General features: G+C 40.0%; 1 protein-coding gene across 1 annotated transcript; it reads right to left on the bottom strand.

Moving 5' to 3' along the window:
- Positions 1-3,881: 3,881 nt before the first annotated feature.
- On the bottom strand, positions 3,882-14,608 carry EPCAM (epithelial cell adhesion molecule). Its single transcript, XM_019970114.2, has 9 exons — positions 14,291-14,608; positions 11,763-11,870; positions 11,244-11,484; positions 10,341-10,406; positions 9,243-9,306; positions 7,980-8,081; positions 6,927-7,127; positions 5,046-5,090; positions 3,882-4,354 (listed from the first exon to the last, which is right to left on the bottom strand). The coding sequence occupies exons 1-9, from the start codon at positions 14,364-14,366 to the stop codon at positions 4,313-4,315; spliced, it is 945 nt and encodes a 314-aa protein (XP_019825673.2). The 5' UTR covers positions 14,367-14,608; the 3' UTR covers positions 3,882-4,312.
- Positions 14,609-18,274: the final 3,666 nt, after the last annotated feature.

Genomic DNA, 18,274 nt, shown 5'->3' with positions numbered 1-18,274 from the left:
TCAAGGTCTTATATATTAACAAAGGAGAGAGGATTTGTCCTTCCAGAGATGATACATTTTCAGGAAGTAACCATGAAATATATGGGAGAACTAATGGAGGATAGGGCTACTGTAGTAGGGTCTGGTTATGCAAACTCATCTCAGTGTCAACTCTCCATCTCTGGTTCAAAGGATGATTCAAGGGGAAGCACCTTCACAAAGGGAAATTTATGCCCTGATTTCAGGCAGATAAGAGGTGGGTGAAGAATTTTTTCTGCATCTGTTGATTGTCATTTGCCTTTGGCAAAAAGAACCCTTACACCAAAGTGGCATATTTAGGGGTAGCATATCCTAACCTCCTTTGTGTTGAAAGAAGTAGAAAGAGCGGAGGCTAAAGTGCTAAGAAAGCCGTCATGAAAGGGGATCTTAAGCTGGGCCTTGACTAAGTAGAGGATACTGCAGATGTAAGAAACAACATAAGACTGTGGTACACCCGAAACTTAGGTAACATTGTACATCAGCTATACCTCAATTTTAAAAAAAAGAAAGAAAAGATATGGTCAAGCCCAAGAAAAGTATAAAAGGACCTGGGAACAGGAACGTTTGAGGAATGGAAAGAAAAATTTTGCATATAGCAAAGTTGGATATATTGGAGTATAATGGGAAATAAAATATATTTTGACTGTGTTGTTCTGGGATAATACACAGGAAAGACTGGGAATGAAGAGAGCTTGGTATTAAGTAAAATTACATCTAGGCAAGTGGTAAAGTTGTGGAATGGAGACAAAGGAGGAACCAAGGGAGGCCAGGCAGAGTGACCATAGCTAGAGGACTGGATGCCATTCAGGGACCACTCCTGTGTATGCCATTGGTCTCACCCCACCACTGCCCATGAGAGTCTTCTCAACTGTTCTCCCTTTTTGTCACAAGATCTCAAGTCCTAGGTAGGGATGCCTGTGCCCTAGATGCTCAGGGCAGAGGGAACATCACTGCTCTTAAACTTCTGCAGAGGGAGGTGAAGAATTGGCTCCCACCAATACCATACACAGCAGAATTCTCCCCAAATGGAAGAGGGGATGGGATGCTGGGCAGCCAAAAGGGGAAGGATCACCCAGTGCAGGTCCAGACTGGAGGAGGAAGGGGTAGAAAAATGCTGTGATCAACTTTAGGCAAATCGTTATGGGAGCAATTTAGCATTTGGGCTAGAGAAGGAATAGATTGGGCAAAGTGTGTGTGTGTTAGTCACTCAGTCATGTCCGACTCTTTGTGACCCCACGGATTGGGGCCTGATAGGCTCCTCCATCTATGTGATTTTCCAGACAAGCATACTGGAGTGGGTTGCCATTCCATTCTCCAGGGGTATATTCCTGATCCAGGGATCAAATCTGGGTCTCCCACATTGCAGGCAGACTCTTTACCATCTGAGCAACTGATCTGGGCTAGAGAGGGAATAGACTGGTGGCAAAGAGATCAGTATAAATGTGTTAAGGGAAGGCAGATTGGAGGTAGACTTATTCCCGAGGGAGAATCTCAGGGACTGATGACCAAAACGATGGAGAAGGTAAGAGAAAAAAGAATTTAGGACTTGTTACATGGTCACAATGTCACTAGCTGATTCTGAGGATTTAAGTGATGGACAAAGTTTCCGGAGGAAGGTGATGAGGTCATTGGGCGCTCCAAGTGGCACTAGTGGAAAAGAATCTGCCTGCCAACGCAGGTGATACAAGAGACCTGGGATCCATCCCTGAGTCGGGAAGATCCCCTGGAGAAGGAAATGGCAACCCATTCCAGCATTCTTGCCCGGGAAATCCCATGGACAGAGGAGCCTAGTGGGCTACAGTCCATGGGGTTGCAAAAGAATTGGACACGACTTAGCAACTACACCTCAATTCACCCTTTGTGCCTGCTCTGAAGCTTTGTCAGAAGAGGGCGCCAGAGCAACACTGCAAGAGGAAAGGGTATTGTTTCCCTTGTGGCACCAGCCACTTCCCCCCAGTGCCCAGCTGTGGCAGCACCCAGGGATTCTACAGCCCTGGGCAGCTGATGGCAGCTTCCCTGAGCACTGCCCCCCCACCCCAACTGTAAAAAAACAGCTTTGTACAGTGCCTTAGGTGTCAGATCTTTCCCTTAGCACCCTAGAACAGGGGTCAACAAACTTCCGTAAAGGGCCAGAGTAGTGAGGCTTTACTTCCCATTAGGTCTGCTGCTGCTGCTGCTAAGTCGCTTCAGTCGTGTCCGATTCTGTGCGACCCCATAGACGGCAGCCCAACAGGCTCCTCTGTGCCTGGGATTCTCCAGGCAAGAACACAAGTGGGTTGCCATTTCCTTCTCCAATGCATGAAAGTGCAAAGTCAAAATGAAGTCGCTCAGTCATGTCCGACTCTGTGCGACCCCGTGGACTGCAGCCTACCAGACTCCTCCGTCCATGGGATTTTCCAGGCAAGAGTACTGGAGTGGGGTGCCATTGCCTTTTCCTCCCATTAGGTCAGTCTGTCACAATTAGCTGCCCTTGTAGTGAAAAACAGCCACACTCAACACATGAACGAGTGAGTGTAGCAGTGCTCCAGTAAGACTTTGTGGACACTGAAATTTTTATCCCGTGTAATATTTTGCACTATTTTACATATACTGAAATACCCTATTTTTTTTCAACTGGTTAAAAATGCAAAAACCATTCTAGCTCCCAGTTTTGAAAACAGGTGGTAGACCAGGCTGCAGGCTGTAGTTTGATGACTGCTATTCTTGAGGGCAAATTTTCCCAGTAAATCCCTAGAGATTTTCGACAAGTTCTGCCCGTGCAGCACCACAGGAACTTCTCTGCTCTTCATCGAGCCACAGGTCTCTTCATCAGCCCTCTCCCAGGTCTGAACTCCAGCCCAGGGTGTATACAGTTTCTTTGGGTGCTGTCTCAGGCCTAGGGTAATGGCTATTTTCATATTTGTCTATTTGTCTTTAAAGTTCTCATTACTTTCGAGGACTGATTTTTGTTGCTGCATAACAAATTATGACAAATTTAAGTCCTCTTCTGAGCTCATTTGTTGAGAATTCACTTCCATGGTTGAGTGACTGGGCCCTCGGTTGCCCAGCCATTTCCTGATAGGTGACTCTCTCCAAAACATGGTAGTCTGCTTTACAGTTAACAAGAGAGTACATCTATTTCCGCTTTTTGTCTCCTACTTTAAGGCACTCTTTTGTAATCTCCCTTTTGAGTCAAGTGAAGAGGGATCATAATTGCATCTGGAAAATCCCTTCGCTTATGCCATGTAACTGAATCTCAGGAGTCATCACCTTATCATATTCACAGATTCTGCCCACACTCTAAGGGAAGGAATTATATAGAGCATATATATCATGGGTAAGAAATCTTAGGGGCCATCCTAGAATTCTGCCTACTACGGAAGGGATAAAAATCATAAGTAAATACTTAAATACAGCTTTTAAAATTTTCTTTAACATTCTTTTCACAGTATTTTTTAAAGTTTCTTATCAAAAGCAAAATATTTCAGGATACTTTAACTTCATATAAAATGTGTTTGTACCATAATAATTCAGTTGAAAAACTGGTGCTTCTAATACAACCACCCATGGAATTCACGTTCCACAACACTGTCCATCAATTCAGCCTTAAGGTATTAGTCTGCCAAAATGCCACTTTGTCTGAAATAGAATCTTAGATGGATTCAGAATAAAATTGCTTGTTTTTTCTTTGTAGAAGTTATACATTACGTTATTAATTTTATATTGAGTATACATGATTATCTGGAGGAGGAAATGGCAACCCACTTAGCACGCACACATACGTGATTATAAGGGCTCATGCAAATTCTAATTTGTAGCTAGCATTCAGAGCATTTCTTAACCTATTATCTTATGTGTATACTATGAAATTTGATTCAATGTGATTCAAAAGTTAGGAAACTTTTTTAATGTTTATTTCATAGTTCATAAAAAAAGTTTATATGTACAAGAGTCAAAGTAAATAGGAAAGCAGCTATTTAATGACAAATGGACAAGCCAGTAGTCATTTCAGACTACTGTGGAAGCATATTTAATGCGTGCCCTTCAATGTTAGGCATAAGTAATTCAAACTATCAGTCCAAATTCTGGGTTTTAGATCTGTTATCGATAGGACACTTGTAGTCAAATTTTAAGATTGGTAAAGTCAATTTCAAACTGTTTATATTTTGAGTACAGGTTTAACTAGTACAAACATATGATGTTAACTAACAACACAACAGTGGTCTTCAAAGATCTTCTCTTCGCCCCATGCGTATGTTTATAATCTGAGTCTGTTTACTAATTTCCCTTATTGTAGTTATTCTTCAAACTAGTGTTATGCATTGAGTTCCCTATGCATCTCACCCATCTCCTTTATCTGAAATAGAGGGGAAAAGAGAAAAAAAATTTAAATAATTTTTCAATTTTTTGTTCATTCTGAAAATAGCTTAAAAAACAAAAAGCAAGAAAATTCTCTTCCACATTTATGACATTTAAATTTTTTTTTAAAGTGTATTACAAGGAAATATACATTGAATACATGATCCAAATTGCTTTTTAGTGATAAGATGGCCAGTGACAGAAGTAGAAGGTAAGCTAAATATTTAAGGAAGAACCATTTTCTATTATCAGTCTTTTTTATGGGTGAGGGAATTGAAGTTTAAAATTAAATGATTTTTGTCTCAGGTTGCAAAATTAATTGTAGACAGAACCAAGACAAGGTAATGACAACTACTCCAGATGGCAAACATCTTGCTGTGTGGCAAGCATGGGACTGACACTTTACACAGATTACTCTATTTTATCCTTACAAAGGGTCTGTACTATCATCCCTATCTTACAGATAAAGGAAACATGGAGGCTTAAAGGAAGTTAAACAACTCACCCAGCTATTAAGTGGTCAGAACTCAATATAATCTGGTCTGTACTGTGAGACTCTCCCTAAGATCCTAAGGTCTACACTGTAAAGGGACTCCAGTGTAGTTGAGATCCATTCGTGTCTGGAAGGTATAGTGATTATGAGGAATAAGAGATTAAACAAGGGCCTTTTAATTAAATAACCCACTTACCTCAGCTTTCTCATACTTTGTCATGCTTTTCTTTCTGGAAACAACCTAAGTGGAAGAAAAATGATTACTATTTGAGGACTGCTACCCAAACAAAAAATTAGTCTAAATTGACATACATACTTTTAATGAACACAATTCTGATCTGAACAAATTTAATTTTAAAATCCATACTGTTTTTAAAAGCATCAAGAAAACAATGAACAATCTTCAGTGAAATTTAACAGCCTAGTGTTCATTCTTCCACATCTTGTTCCACCCTAGTAAGAATATAACATGTATGCATGTAAGTTTTGGGGGTCTAAAAATGGGATCATGCAACATAATTTCCCTCTTTACACAGCCTGCATCCGCATCACAGGAATTCTTCCAGATCGAAAGCTATGGGTAGAACTCTTTCTCTTTAGTAGCCGTTTTATTCCACAGCATGGATGCCCCGGAGCTGACTTGTCCATTCTCCGCTGGACGTACACTCAGGCTGTGTCCAGATTCATCCTTACTAGCAACACAATACGTGACCTTGACCGTGCTTCCTTATTACTTGTGCTTTTATTTCTGTAGGACAATTAGATTCCTATGATCAACCTTTCATGTATTTATTTGCCGTCTGGAATTCCTTTTCTGTAAGTTGTCTGCTGCTGCTGCTAATTCGCGTCAGTCGTGTCCAACTCTGTGCAACCCCATAGACAGCAGCCCACCAGGCCCGCCCATCCCTGGGATTCTCCAGACAAGAACACTGGAGTGGGTTGCCATTTCCTTCTCCAATGCATGAAAGTGAAAAGTCTACTCACACCTATTACCATTTCTTTCTTTAGTTTCATCAGTTTGTAAGAACTCTTTATATATTATGCATAATAACTTGTTTTATTCATAGTGAATATTTTTCCTGAGCCTATCATTGATACACACATATATACACATATATATATATATTTTTTCACTTTACAGCATCTCTGCCATACAAAATACTTAATTTCAATGAAGTCAAATATATGACTTCCTTCATGGACTCCAGATTTCCCACCTTACTTGGTTTCTTTTACTACAAGGTTGTACAAACATTTCATAAATTAATTTTGAGACTTATTTTACTCTTTAACATTTTGAACTATAACCCATCCAGAATTTGTGTTTGAACACGGGTGAACTGGCCCATTCCTTTCGTGCTGCTGTGCTTCAGAAGGTGCTATTCACACACAGCTGAGCAATGTGGCCAGCTCTGGTGGGGTGAAATAGGAATCCATCTTTTGTTTTCTTCCAGATGGATAGCAAAAAAATATAAGCTGCCGTACACCCTCAAATCTATGTCTTTATTCTGTCACGTTGGTAAGATTTCCTTACGTATCTACAACAAACCCTGCTTCTCAGGTGGTATGGTCTTCTTCTGAAGCACTGCTAAGTTCAATTTACTACTCTTTTATTTAAACTGTGGCTTCATGTTTATCTCTTTTAACTCTTTTTTATGCTAACATTGTGTTTCAGTGTTAACATGTGTTCACAATGTGTTCAAAAAAATGCAGTTTCATCTCACTGAGTGGTTTGGAAATTCAGATTATTTTGCACTTAACCTGGCAAGAGTGTTAAATCGTACTCCTGTGTGCAGTGAGGACAACTAAAGGACACTGGCTACTCAATGGCAACATAACCAACCTGTGAAGTGCTCAGCTACAAGCTTTTCTCAGATCAGCATCCTTTCTTCATAAGGCTGACTATTTTACAAAAAGGGGCCAGAAATGCAATAGATTCATTCAGCATAAAGGAGTACAACAAATGAAGATTTTGTTTCATTAACTTATTTTGGAACATGGTCGGGGCTCTTTCATATTATCACTATTTCTTGAAAGAAAAGATCCTTAAATGAAATTTCACTTGTTCCAAACTCACCAGCACAATGATTCCAGCAATAATTGCTACTACCACAACCACAATGACGGCAATAATACCAGCTTGTAGACCCTGCATTGAAAATTCAGGTGGTTTTTCATCAACATAGTAAATTGAAGTTCGACCAGGATCCAGATCCAGTAGTTCCCCATTTACTCTCAGGTCCATCCTTTTGGAATGGAACAAGGATTCATCTTTAACCTATATTGAGGAGAAAAGCAATTTAAAATAGTTAAGAAAAACCCACCACAGCCATGAATTATGTGCCAATTATGTACCAAAAGAACTGCTGCCAAGAATCTTTATGGTTTTGGTGATAACAGTCTTATCCATTGAAATAAAAAAAAAAAAAAAAAAAAAACCTTTATGACAGGAAATTTCCAAACATATATAAAAGTAAAAATTATAGTATAATTAGGTCCATATACCTATTACTCAGGTTCAATAATATAAACACAGGGCCAATCTTATCTATTCTTCCTTCTCTCCCAACCCCCTAGCCTCCCCTTGGCCTGGGTACTTTTTTGGTTTTTTTGGCTACACTGCACAATTTGTGAGATCTTAGTTCCATGACCAGAGATTGAACTTGGGCCCTTGGCAGTGAAAGCACAGAGTCCTAATCACTGGATAGCCAGGTAATTCCCTAGCCTGGTTATTTTGAAGTGAATCCCAAATTTCATCAGAAAATAGCTCACTTTAGTATATTAAACACACAATTTAATCCCACCAGTTAAACAGCAATTTTTACAGAGTCTCTTGTTCATAGAAATTATAGTAGGGAAGACTAGACTCACAAGCTAAATAACTGCCAAGGAGGTAACAAGAATCATAAGAGAGAAAATATTCTAGGCATAACAATTTGATAAAAAGGCATAAATATACGAACAAGTAAAAAAGTATATAAGAAAGGCGCATGTGAACGAAAAGGAGGACAAAGTTAATTGCCACATGAGAACCACTGGAGAATATTTATTCATATGGCTGATCTAAAAGTAGAGAAATAGATGAAAGACATTTCTAAAACAGAGATAAAATAAGCAAGATTATACTCACATCTTTTTCAAAATAATAAGCCACATCAGCAATATCCACATCATTCTGAGTTTTCTGAGAAGAATTTTGTACCAGATCAATAGTGATAACATCGTTCTCATACTGGGGTGGGAGTGGGGGGGGAGGGGAAGGGAGTAAAAAATAGAAATTAATATTACTATAACAAAAACTGTATGAAAATCAATCAGAATATTCAATGTTTGATTGTCTGTAACCTGCATGTGCTGGTATTTCTTGTCATTAATGGATAATTTGGTTTATCATTAACAATAACATCAAAATCTTTGGAAAGTTACATCAATCCAAGGGATAGAAAAAACAGCAATGCAAACAAAGATAATTATAGTTTTTTTTTCAAAAGAGAATTTTCTTTTCCGGAAAAGATTTTGAACAAGATATTAAAGTACCTCATTTACTAAAATGCTAAAGAAATGCAATCCAAAACCATTTACCATGTTCTGCTTTTAGGAAGGAAAAAAGCATATCCCTACCAAAAAGTCTTTTAAAAAATGATGTCAATTTTTTGCCTTGAAAGAATTCCATCACACTATCTGAGCATTTTTCACGCAGAGTTGAAAGAGTTAAGGAAGGGCTAACTGGTTAAAGACTAGCTCCTGAAACCAAAGACAATAGGACTAAGTAGCATCCTAAAGTAAGTAGTCAATCCTAAAGCAACCAGTCAGTCCTAAAGGAAATAAACCCTGAATATTCATCGGAAGGACTGATGCTGAAGCTGAAGCTCCAATACTTTGGCCGCTTGATGTGAAGAGCGACTCACTGGAGAAGACCCTGATGCTGGGAAAGATTGAGGGCAGGAGGAGAAGGGGGTGACAGAGGATGAGATGGTTGGATGGCATCACTGACTCAGCAGACATGAGTGTGAGCAGACTCCAGTCAATAATGAAGGACAGGGAAGCCTGGCCTGCTGTAGTCCATGGGGTCGCAGAGTCAGACACAACTGAGCAACTGAACAACAACAAAAGTAAATATTGCCAAAAACAACCAGAGAGAGAGATTTTCCAAGGTAAAAAGACTGGCATGTGCTGGGGAAACTAAGAGACACTACCTTTTCTGTAAGGGTAAACTGAGGTTTTTCAAGAGTATGGAGGGAAAGCAATAACAGGGGATTCTTTAGATTAAGAGCCCAGGGCTTACAGTGTTATTCAAATACAGTTCAACCACTATCAAAAATCATACCCAAACCAAACTGTCCAACCAACTCTCTGTTAAAGCCGATCTGCTTCAAAAAAAAAAAAAACTTACCAGAATATTTGTGATATATTTTGGATCCAGTTGATAACGATTTGTGATTACGTCCTTGAGTGCACTGTAAATAGAAAAAAAATGAAGCCATTTTGCAACTATCATCAAAATAATTCATATTCCAAAAATAATAATTCATATTGATGCAAAAACTGTTGAGTTCTAGTTTTAATAGAAATAGGACATTTACTCAGTATCCAAGTACCTGCCCACAGATTATATTAATTACAAAGAGAAAAGTGGTATCCACAGTGGAGAAACCTGGTGGACCCCGACCACAGTTAACATCACTAGTGAAGGCACGAGCTGACCTTGTGTGCCTCCCAGTGTGAAGTACTGAGAGGGACACAAGGTCATTGTTAGTAGTTTTTTTGTCAAAAATGCATTACTTGTATTTAATTATGAGGAAACATGAGACCAATCCAAAATTGAAGGACAGTCTATAAAATAATTTGGCCATACTCTTCAAAAATATCAATGTCATGGTTTATAATTTAAATATTAATTAAAATTTTCAATTTTACTGGGAAGACAAAGAAAGGCCAAAGCAGTGTTCCATATATAAAGAGACCAACAGTCATAACAACTAAATGCATGATCACAGATTGGGTTCTGTGTTAGAGGGGAAAAATTTGCCACAAAAAATATTGGGAAAACTGGAACAATGTGGTTTAATGTTAAATTTCCTGAATTTGATAACTGTACAGTGATTATGTAAGAGAATGCCTTCTTTTTTTCTAGGAAAAGATACACTATAGTATTTAGGGATCAGGATGCATGTTATCTAGAATTTGCTCTCAAATGGTTCTGCAGAAATAATATTTATACATGCTCAGATAGATAACAGAAAGTACACACACACACATGCATACTCATATAAAACATGGCAAAATCTTCACTGGTGAATCTAAGCAAAGGTTACTGTATAAGAATCTGTACAATTCTTGTACCTCTATCTTTTAAAGTTAAAAAATATTATTTATATTATCCTATTTTTCAGAAATATAAAAAAGTAATGAGACTTTAATTTATCTAATGGTATAAGATGGAAGATTTGAGTGTCAACTGTACAAATATAATGCATTTAATAGCACTTACGACTGCAAACTTTGAAGATCATAAGGTTTTTCCCTTGTTTTGTGTTTTAGTTCAATGATGATCCAGCTATAAAGAAACAGTATTGATTAAATATAACAACTCTGCCTTTTATATTATTTTCTTAATAAGCTAATGGCAAAATTCCCACATGGAATTACAAGGAAATTAACAGAAAAAGGATCTATACTATAGATATGCCCTTCATTTCTTCCTTGGCCCTCAGACATTGTTTATAAAGAACTCAGCCATTCTAACATAGACCTTCTGGCCACCACAGTCAAGATCACATAAAGCCAAGGCTTAGCTGGTCATGGTGGGCCACATTCAAGTGAAAAGAAAAAAGGCACTGAGAGAAAAAGCAAAGTGGCCACAGGCCTCCAGAAGACAGAAGTGGAGAGTGCCTGCCTTGGCTGTGATAACTTTCTTCTCAGTCTCTTCCAATAAAATCTTTTTGGCTTAAACTAGCTGGAGTGTGTTTCCATTCCTCTTCATTATATAATCCCTAAAACAACCATATCTCACTTTAAAATACAATAAATAAGCAAATATATGAGTAGCTTAAATTGTTCATGTACACTGAACACCAATCCAACTTAAAATACTGAACAGTGTTAAGTAAAAATATATAAGCAAAAGGAAAAACATTTGAAAATAAGATATAATACATTGCTAGTAAATTCACAGATCTCTGGAAGGTTATGGCATGTGACATCAATTCTACAGAAGTAAACTGAGTAACTAGGGGGTTGAGATGGGATAGGATTGAGATGAGACTGTCACTGTCCACTCTTTTTTCTCTTTTGAATTCTAAATCACAAAATCACGTTACATATTCAAAAGTACATTTAATTAAACGAATTCAAAAAGCATGAAAACAAGTAATATAGAGGCAGCCCAACTCACTAGGTCCTCACTGGCTCAGAGCAGGAGATTTCACTGTCCTTATCGGTTCTTCTGACCCCAGCAGTGTTCACACACCAGCACGTGGAGGTGCCGTTGCACTGCTTGGCTTTGAAGAGCCCCTTGTCGTCACACTCGGGGTCATAGAGCCCGTCATTATTCTGGATGGCGCCCTCTGGTTTCCCTCTTCTCCCGGACTTTGAGTGATTCATTTCTGCCTTCATCACCAAGCATTTAGTAGCCACTGAAAGGAAAGTGTCATTCCAAACTGAAAAATAACTGCAGTTTTGTGTTTAAAGAAAAAATTTAATTCACTCCAAATTCCCAGGGCCAAAGATTATTACAGATTTTACAAGTTTTCATGTTCACTTTCTAAATCATAAGAAACTTCAAAGATGAGATAATGTTGACAAAATAGCATGATTCAGATTTGAGCCAATTAAACACTTCCAACTCAAGACATATCAATTAAAGAAGTATAAATCAAATAAAACTTAAAGGCAATGAGGATATTCTACTCACATTTTGTGCAAATGACGGAATGCTGTGTACCAACTGAAGTACACTGGCACTGACCGAGTGCGTTCACAGAGCAGTTTGTGGTCAGTTTGTAGTTTTCACACACACATCCTGGTGAGGGGAAAATCCACTTTAAAAATGAGGATGCAACTATCAACTCTGATGTTGAATCAGCTAAATTATGTTTTGACAATAATCCCCAAGTTACGGGACACACAGCCTTAAAGAGTGGTCCTTAATGTTTAACTTTTCAGCTACAATTGAAGTGGCTGACACAATGCTAAATAGGCAGTCTAATTTGCATACTCTCCTACTTATCTTTTTTAAACCAAGAATAAACCCTCCAAACACCAGATTCAGCTTTGCCTTCATGATACTCCCAGACTCAGCTTCTTCCCTCCTGTCCTGCTAAACACTCGCCTGCCGGTCATGACTCTTCCTCAAAATCAACAACACACTACTATATATAAAATAATAAGGACCTACTGTATAGCACAGGAACTCTACTCAGTATTTTTTAATAACCTATATGGGAAAAGAATTTGAAAAAATGGATATATGTACCTGTATAACTGAACCACTTTGCTCTATACCTGAAACTAGTATGTTATAAATCAACTAGATCCCAATATAAAATAAAAATCAAGTTTAAAATGCCAATTCTAGGATCTGTGAATAACTCACATTACTTCCCTCTTCCCACCCTTTAATTAATAAGAGATACTTCTTCTGAGACTTAATGGAAACATACTCAATCCCTGGACAATTTTGTGTCTTGGAAAAATTTAATTTTCAATTGAATTGGGAGGTACCTCTTTTCTAACTGAATTAAATCCTAGTACCTGATTTTGAAAGTGCTATTAAGCAGCCCATCCTGCATATTGATGTCAGTTTAATATTTATATTTTTGACCATCTCAAAAGCTTATTTTAACTTCAAACTGACAAGTCCATTTCTTTTATTAGTCTAGATAAGAGAGTGCAAGATTATAAACAAACACTAACTTTAACAGGCTGAAGAACTGATATACTGAAACTTCATATCTCAAGTTGTCTTTAATTTTTCCCTATTTAATCAATATGAACCACCTATATAATCTGTTCATCACTAAACTCAGTATTAGGGTCACAAAAAGAAAGTCTAGTGGCTGTCCTCAAGGAATTAAAAATCTTACACTGCATTATGCTATATACCTGCTCAGAGAACAAAGTTATGCCTAAACACCGTGAAATTTTAAAGTGACAATCAGGCACACACTTTCTGAACATACTCCTACAGCAGCTGTTATCACTTTAAAGCAATTTGTTTTGGTCCTGCCTCAGGGCATGCGGAAACAGTCCCCCAACCAGAGGTCCTACCCAGCGCCTCCGGTAGTGGAAGCATTGAGTCTTAATCGCTGGACCGCCAGGGATTCCCACTTTAAAGCAATTTAAAATTAAGTATTTAGCCTCAGACCGAACTTGAAATAACATGAGTTGATTAAACTGCATTATTCTGAAAGTGTAATGAATTAGGCCGAACCCTGTTGGTGAGACTATAAAAATAAAAGCCTTTCCAGAAATCTGGTTAAACGACACCTCACTGCTAGCCACCACCTTACAAATAAATCAAGAGATGGCGGCCAAGATGTTTATTCCAGAGTAAGAAAACCTGGAATCAAATTACACGTCCAAGTTTAGGATAATGATGCAACCTTTCCGGCTACAGATTGTTTTATATCATTTAAATCGTGTTTTTCAAGACTAAAGGAAAGGGAAAACTGAATACAATGTGGGGAGTGAGGACGGAGGGGATCAATACCTAAAACAATGTGTTTAGGTTTAGGGTAATATTTAGAGCAAAGCCTGAAAGAAAAATATATCTATTAATTACAGGATTCTTTTAAAATGGTGGCATTATTGTTTTAACTCTTAACGATTACCGATATGGCTGGATTTCCTACAATAAACTTGGCATTACTTATATAATCCTTAAAGAGAAAATATCCATACACCGGGTAGTCAAGGCCCAGGAGGACGCCCCGTCCTCCGCCTCTCCGCACAGGTGCATAGCGGCCCCAGAGGCCTCGGCTGCAGTCACCGGCCCCCGCCTGAGACACATCCGGGGCCCGCCGCAGGTGCCCGGGGAGGGGCGGGGCCGAAGGTCGCCGTCGCAGAGTCCCCTCCCGGCCCGGGCAGGTTTCCGCCTCGACAAAACCTCAAGAGCGAAGGGGCCGGAGGAGGTGGGCGCGCCGAGGCAGCGGCGAACGGGGCCGCTCAGTTCCCTACCGGACCCTCCGCCCCTGCCCTAGGCCATTTTCCCAGAGAGGCGAGCAGAGCCCCAAGCGAGGCTGCTCCCTCCCGCCGCGAGTGTGGGCGCCTTCCTGCCACCTCCCACCCTCAGGGGGCCTGGGCAGCCCCGCGCCGTCCATCTCCAGGCGGGAAACCGCGGCCCCTTCCCCGCAGTCTACATCTAGGGCACCGAGGACCGCCACCACCACCGCCCCCGCCCCGCCCCCCCGGTCCTCCTATCCCCACGACTCCGCTCCTTACCTTCCTGGTCTGCGGCCACCGCCGCCGTCGCCGCGGCGACCAGGAGCCCGAAAGCGAGGACCTGGGGGGGCGCCATGCTGCGCGCGACGAGGACCAGGGCGCTAGAGCGCGAGGGCGCCAGGCAGGTCGAGGGCTGCAGCGAGGACGAGCGGACAGAGTAGGTCGTCGCAAGCCCACTGGCCGGCCGGACGGCGTGAGGCGTGGGACGCGCGGGTCCGCGTCAAGAGGACTGAAGCGAGGCGTTCGGGGATCAGACGACGGTGCTAGCTGGCCGACGGACTGCGCGATTTGGGCGCGCGGTAGAGCGGAGCAGACCTGCTTGACCTGGCGGCCCCGCCCCCGGCCCCGCCCCGGTCTCTGCCCGCGGCGGCTCACCTCCGCAGGCCGGTTCTCCGCGTAGTCACCGCCGGGGGGCGGGGGCAGGGAACAGGATCCCCTCCCCTCCCCCACCCGGGACGCGGCCGTTGGGATATCACCCTCTTCCCAGGTGTGCGCCCGGTCCGCCGGGTCCCCGCCGCCTCCAGGTGCCTCCTCCCGCGGCGGCCGGTGAGGTGGGAAGGGCGGGACCCTGGAGAAAGTTGGAAAATACCGACACTTCTTTTTCACCAGTGAGAGCACCGCTCTGAAACCTCGAAGAAATGGGGTCTGGAGGAAAGAGTGAGGGGGCAGGGAGGTGGAAGGTGGACGGTGAAACGGAATACAAAGAGAGGCGGGAGAACCGTCCCAACCTCCGTAAAAAACAGACCTCTGACTTTACCTGGCGGTTTAATTTTATAGGCCTGTGAAACGAAAAAAAGAAAAACAAATCTCTCTAGCTCTCAGGATGACAAACTTTTGTTTCTTATAATTATTCTCAATGTCTTTTCCATTTCTTATAAGCCTTTTTTAGTATTTGAAGGTTTAAGAGAAGGTGTTCCCATAGAGAGGAATGCTGGAAACTGAATTTATCTGGGTTGATTAATATTAGAGAACAATGCTAGTAAGTACTGCAAAAATATAGAGAAGTAGAAACAAAGGACAATTATTTCAGCGCAAATGAATTCAAATTACAAGCTGTTGTTACACTCAAAATAATTGTGACGTGAAACTTTTCATAACTATTAAAGTATTAAGTGTATTTAATGTTATTTTTGTTAGCTGCAATATCATTATGACCTATTTTTAAGTCTTTTTTCCAGCTTAAATTATCAAAGAGTTCAAAAGAGGAAAAGTGAAAAGGCAATTTAAAGATTCAGCTAATTTTGATTAATTTTTACAAATATATATAAAATCATGGATTATGCTTTTATTGAGCAATAATTTAAGTGTGTTGTGAACCTGGTGGGCTACACTCCTTAGGGTCACAAAAGAGTTGGACAAGGCTTAGGGACTAAACAACTCTCCTGACTCTCCTAATGTAAATAATTACATTGTTGAAGTAAATACTAATATAATGTGAATTTTACTGGGACATTAAGTTATTTAGTTATTTGATTATTGACATCTTAAGGAAATCCTATCAGTGTTTTAAATCTGAAAATCTGGACTAGACCTGAGTTCTGGAACTTTGTGATCTTTTCAAAAATTTCTTCAAATGAAAAGACTGTTACTATCAAATCAGGAACAACTATCAACCAGATTTTTGTTATCTTCTGCATTTGGGCTGTTTCAGGAAGTTACATACCTCCAGCCCCCAAACTACACATGCTTTTCCCAAGAATAACTGGTTATTGTGGCTTTGTTTGCAAAATACTCCATTGCCAAGTCTGAATCTGTTATCTACCTAATCCAGAAAAATCAAATCTTTTAAAAGCTTGACAGCTCTTTATTAAACGTTCGTTTCATTAAAGTGAATTGAGTAAACATGACTATTAAATAAATGACAAAATACCACAGTAATCTGACTTGTAGTATATGAATATACATCCAAGATATTGTTTCTTTTTATGGCTCTTAACTCATTCTCAATTTGTCACTGCTCAAAATTGCTCTCATTTTATACTTTGTGAATCTTTTGTAGGTTCAGTATTTAAGAACGTTTCTTTATAGTTTCATACACAAGTATACTCTTTAAATTGTTTTTAAGTTTTACAGGTGTTGCTTTTTAATTTTCACAGTAGTCAGTTTGATATCTAATATTTGACTAAGAAAAATACGACTTAAAATTTGTATCTAAACTTTTCTGACAAAATTCACAGTCCATCAATTAAGAATCCAATTGAAAAACCAATGTCAAAGAAAAGGATGGATAGAAAAAGAAACTGATTAAGAAAGATATAATGGGTAGTGTAAAATATTGCTGTCATAGGGATTTAGGTTGTGACTTTCCCTTGAAATCAAAAAGATAATGTTAAATATAGTTTTGGAGAAAAGTTAGTATCCTGTTCTTTAAAAAAAAAGAGTGCCGTTTAAGAAAATTACTCATTTTATATTCAATATTCTATAGTACAGTTTCTTCACAGAGATTTTAGAGTGTGTGTGTGTGTAAAATTTAATGAAACCTAAAATGGGATGAATGTTTTCCTTGTAGATGGCTAATGCAGGGGTCACCAAGCTCCAGGATCTCATGCCTGGTGATCTAAGGTGGAGCTGATGTAATAATAATGGGAATAAAGTGCACAATAAATGTAACGCACTTGAATCATTGCGAAACTACACCCCCACCCCTGTCGGTGGAAAAGTTTTCTTTCATGAAACCAGTGTCTGGTGCCAAAGAGGCTGGGGACTGCTGAACTAGAGGAAAGTGTAATGTGTAGATACTTGCTATAAAGGGCTATTAATTCTTAAAATTTTAGTTATTTCATGAGCAATACATTAGTAGAAAGCAAAAATACATGACATAGAGTGAAGAATGAACACTCTTTCTGACCACTCTTCAGCAAATCCCTCTCTCTCCTAGATAATACTCATTAACAGTCTGGTAGTCATACAACTGAACACAGCAATTCATACAACTGTATTCTTCATACATTACTTCTCACATATACTAAAGAACCTGGTTTCATAGAATGTACTCTGCAGAATAGAGGATATTACTTAGTTTGGTTTAGGTTTATAAAAATTGTATAATTCAGAGTCCACCTTAATACATATACATAATTATTTGTGTATAATTTTGATCAAGCATCACTATATTTGTCATTTAAAAAGTTGACTTTGTCTCCAAAGCAGAACGCTTGACCCCTAGTCATAAAGCCCTTTCCATATCTTTCTATCCTTGAAATCATTTTATAAAATATAAAACACTACATAATAAGTACTAAGAAGGCAATGGCACCCCACTCCAGTACTCTTGCCTGGAAAATCCCATGGACGGAGGAGCCTGGTGGGCTGCAGTCCATGGGGTCGGACACGACTGAGTGACTTCACTTTCACTTTTCCTTTCATGCATTGGAGAAGGAAATGGCAACCCACTCCAGTGTTCTTGCCTGGAGAATCCCAGGGACAGAGGAGCCTGATGGGCTGCCATCTGTGGGGTCGCACAGAGTCGGACACAACTGAAGCGACTTAGCAGCAGCAGCAGCACACTATTTAGTGGGCTATCCAGGTGGAGCAGTGGTAAAGAATCTGTCTGCCAATGCAGAAGACAACGGTTTGAGCCTTGGGCCTGGAAGATACCCTGGAGAAGGAAATAGCAACCCACTCCAGTATTCTTGTCTGGGAAATCCTGTGGACAGAGGAGCCTGGCTGGCTACAGCCCAGGGGGTCGCAAAGAGTTGGACGTGACTGATTATAAATGCTCGCTATTGAGTACATTAATATGTAGATGCTTATCAAGTGGTGTGTGACTTCGGCCAGGAATTCACTGGCTGTCCAGTGTTTATGACTCCATGCTTCCATTGCAGAGGGCACGGGTTCAATCCCTGGTCGGAGAACTAAGATTCCACAAGCTGCATGGCACAGCCAAAAAATATAAAGTACAATGAAATAAAATACAATCTCTGCTCCCTCCAAAGGAAATCCCAACTCTGACTTTTTCTAGCATAAATTAGTTTGCCTAGTCTA

The sequence above is a fragment of the Bos indicus genome, chromosome 11, assembly GCF_029378745.1.
Source record: "Bos indicus isolate NIAB-ARS_2022 breed Sahiwal x Tharparkar chromosome 11, NIAB-ARS_B.indTharparkar_mat_pri_1.0, whole genome shotgun sequence".
Classification (NCBI taxonomy): domain Eukaryota; kingdom Metazoa; phylum Chordata; class Mammalia; order Artiodactyla; family Bovidae; genus Bos; species Bos indicus.
The sequence above is the reverse complement of the archived record's forward strand: the minus strand, read 5'-3'. Positions and strand labels throughout refer to the sequence as shown.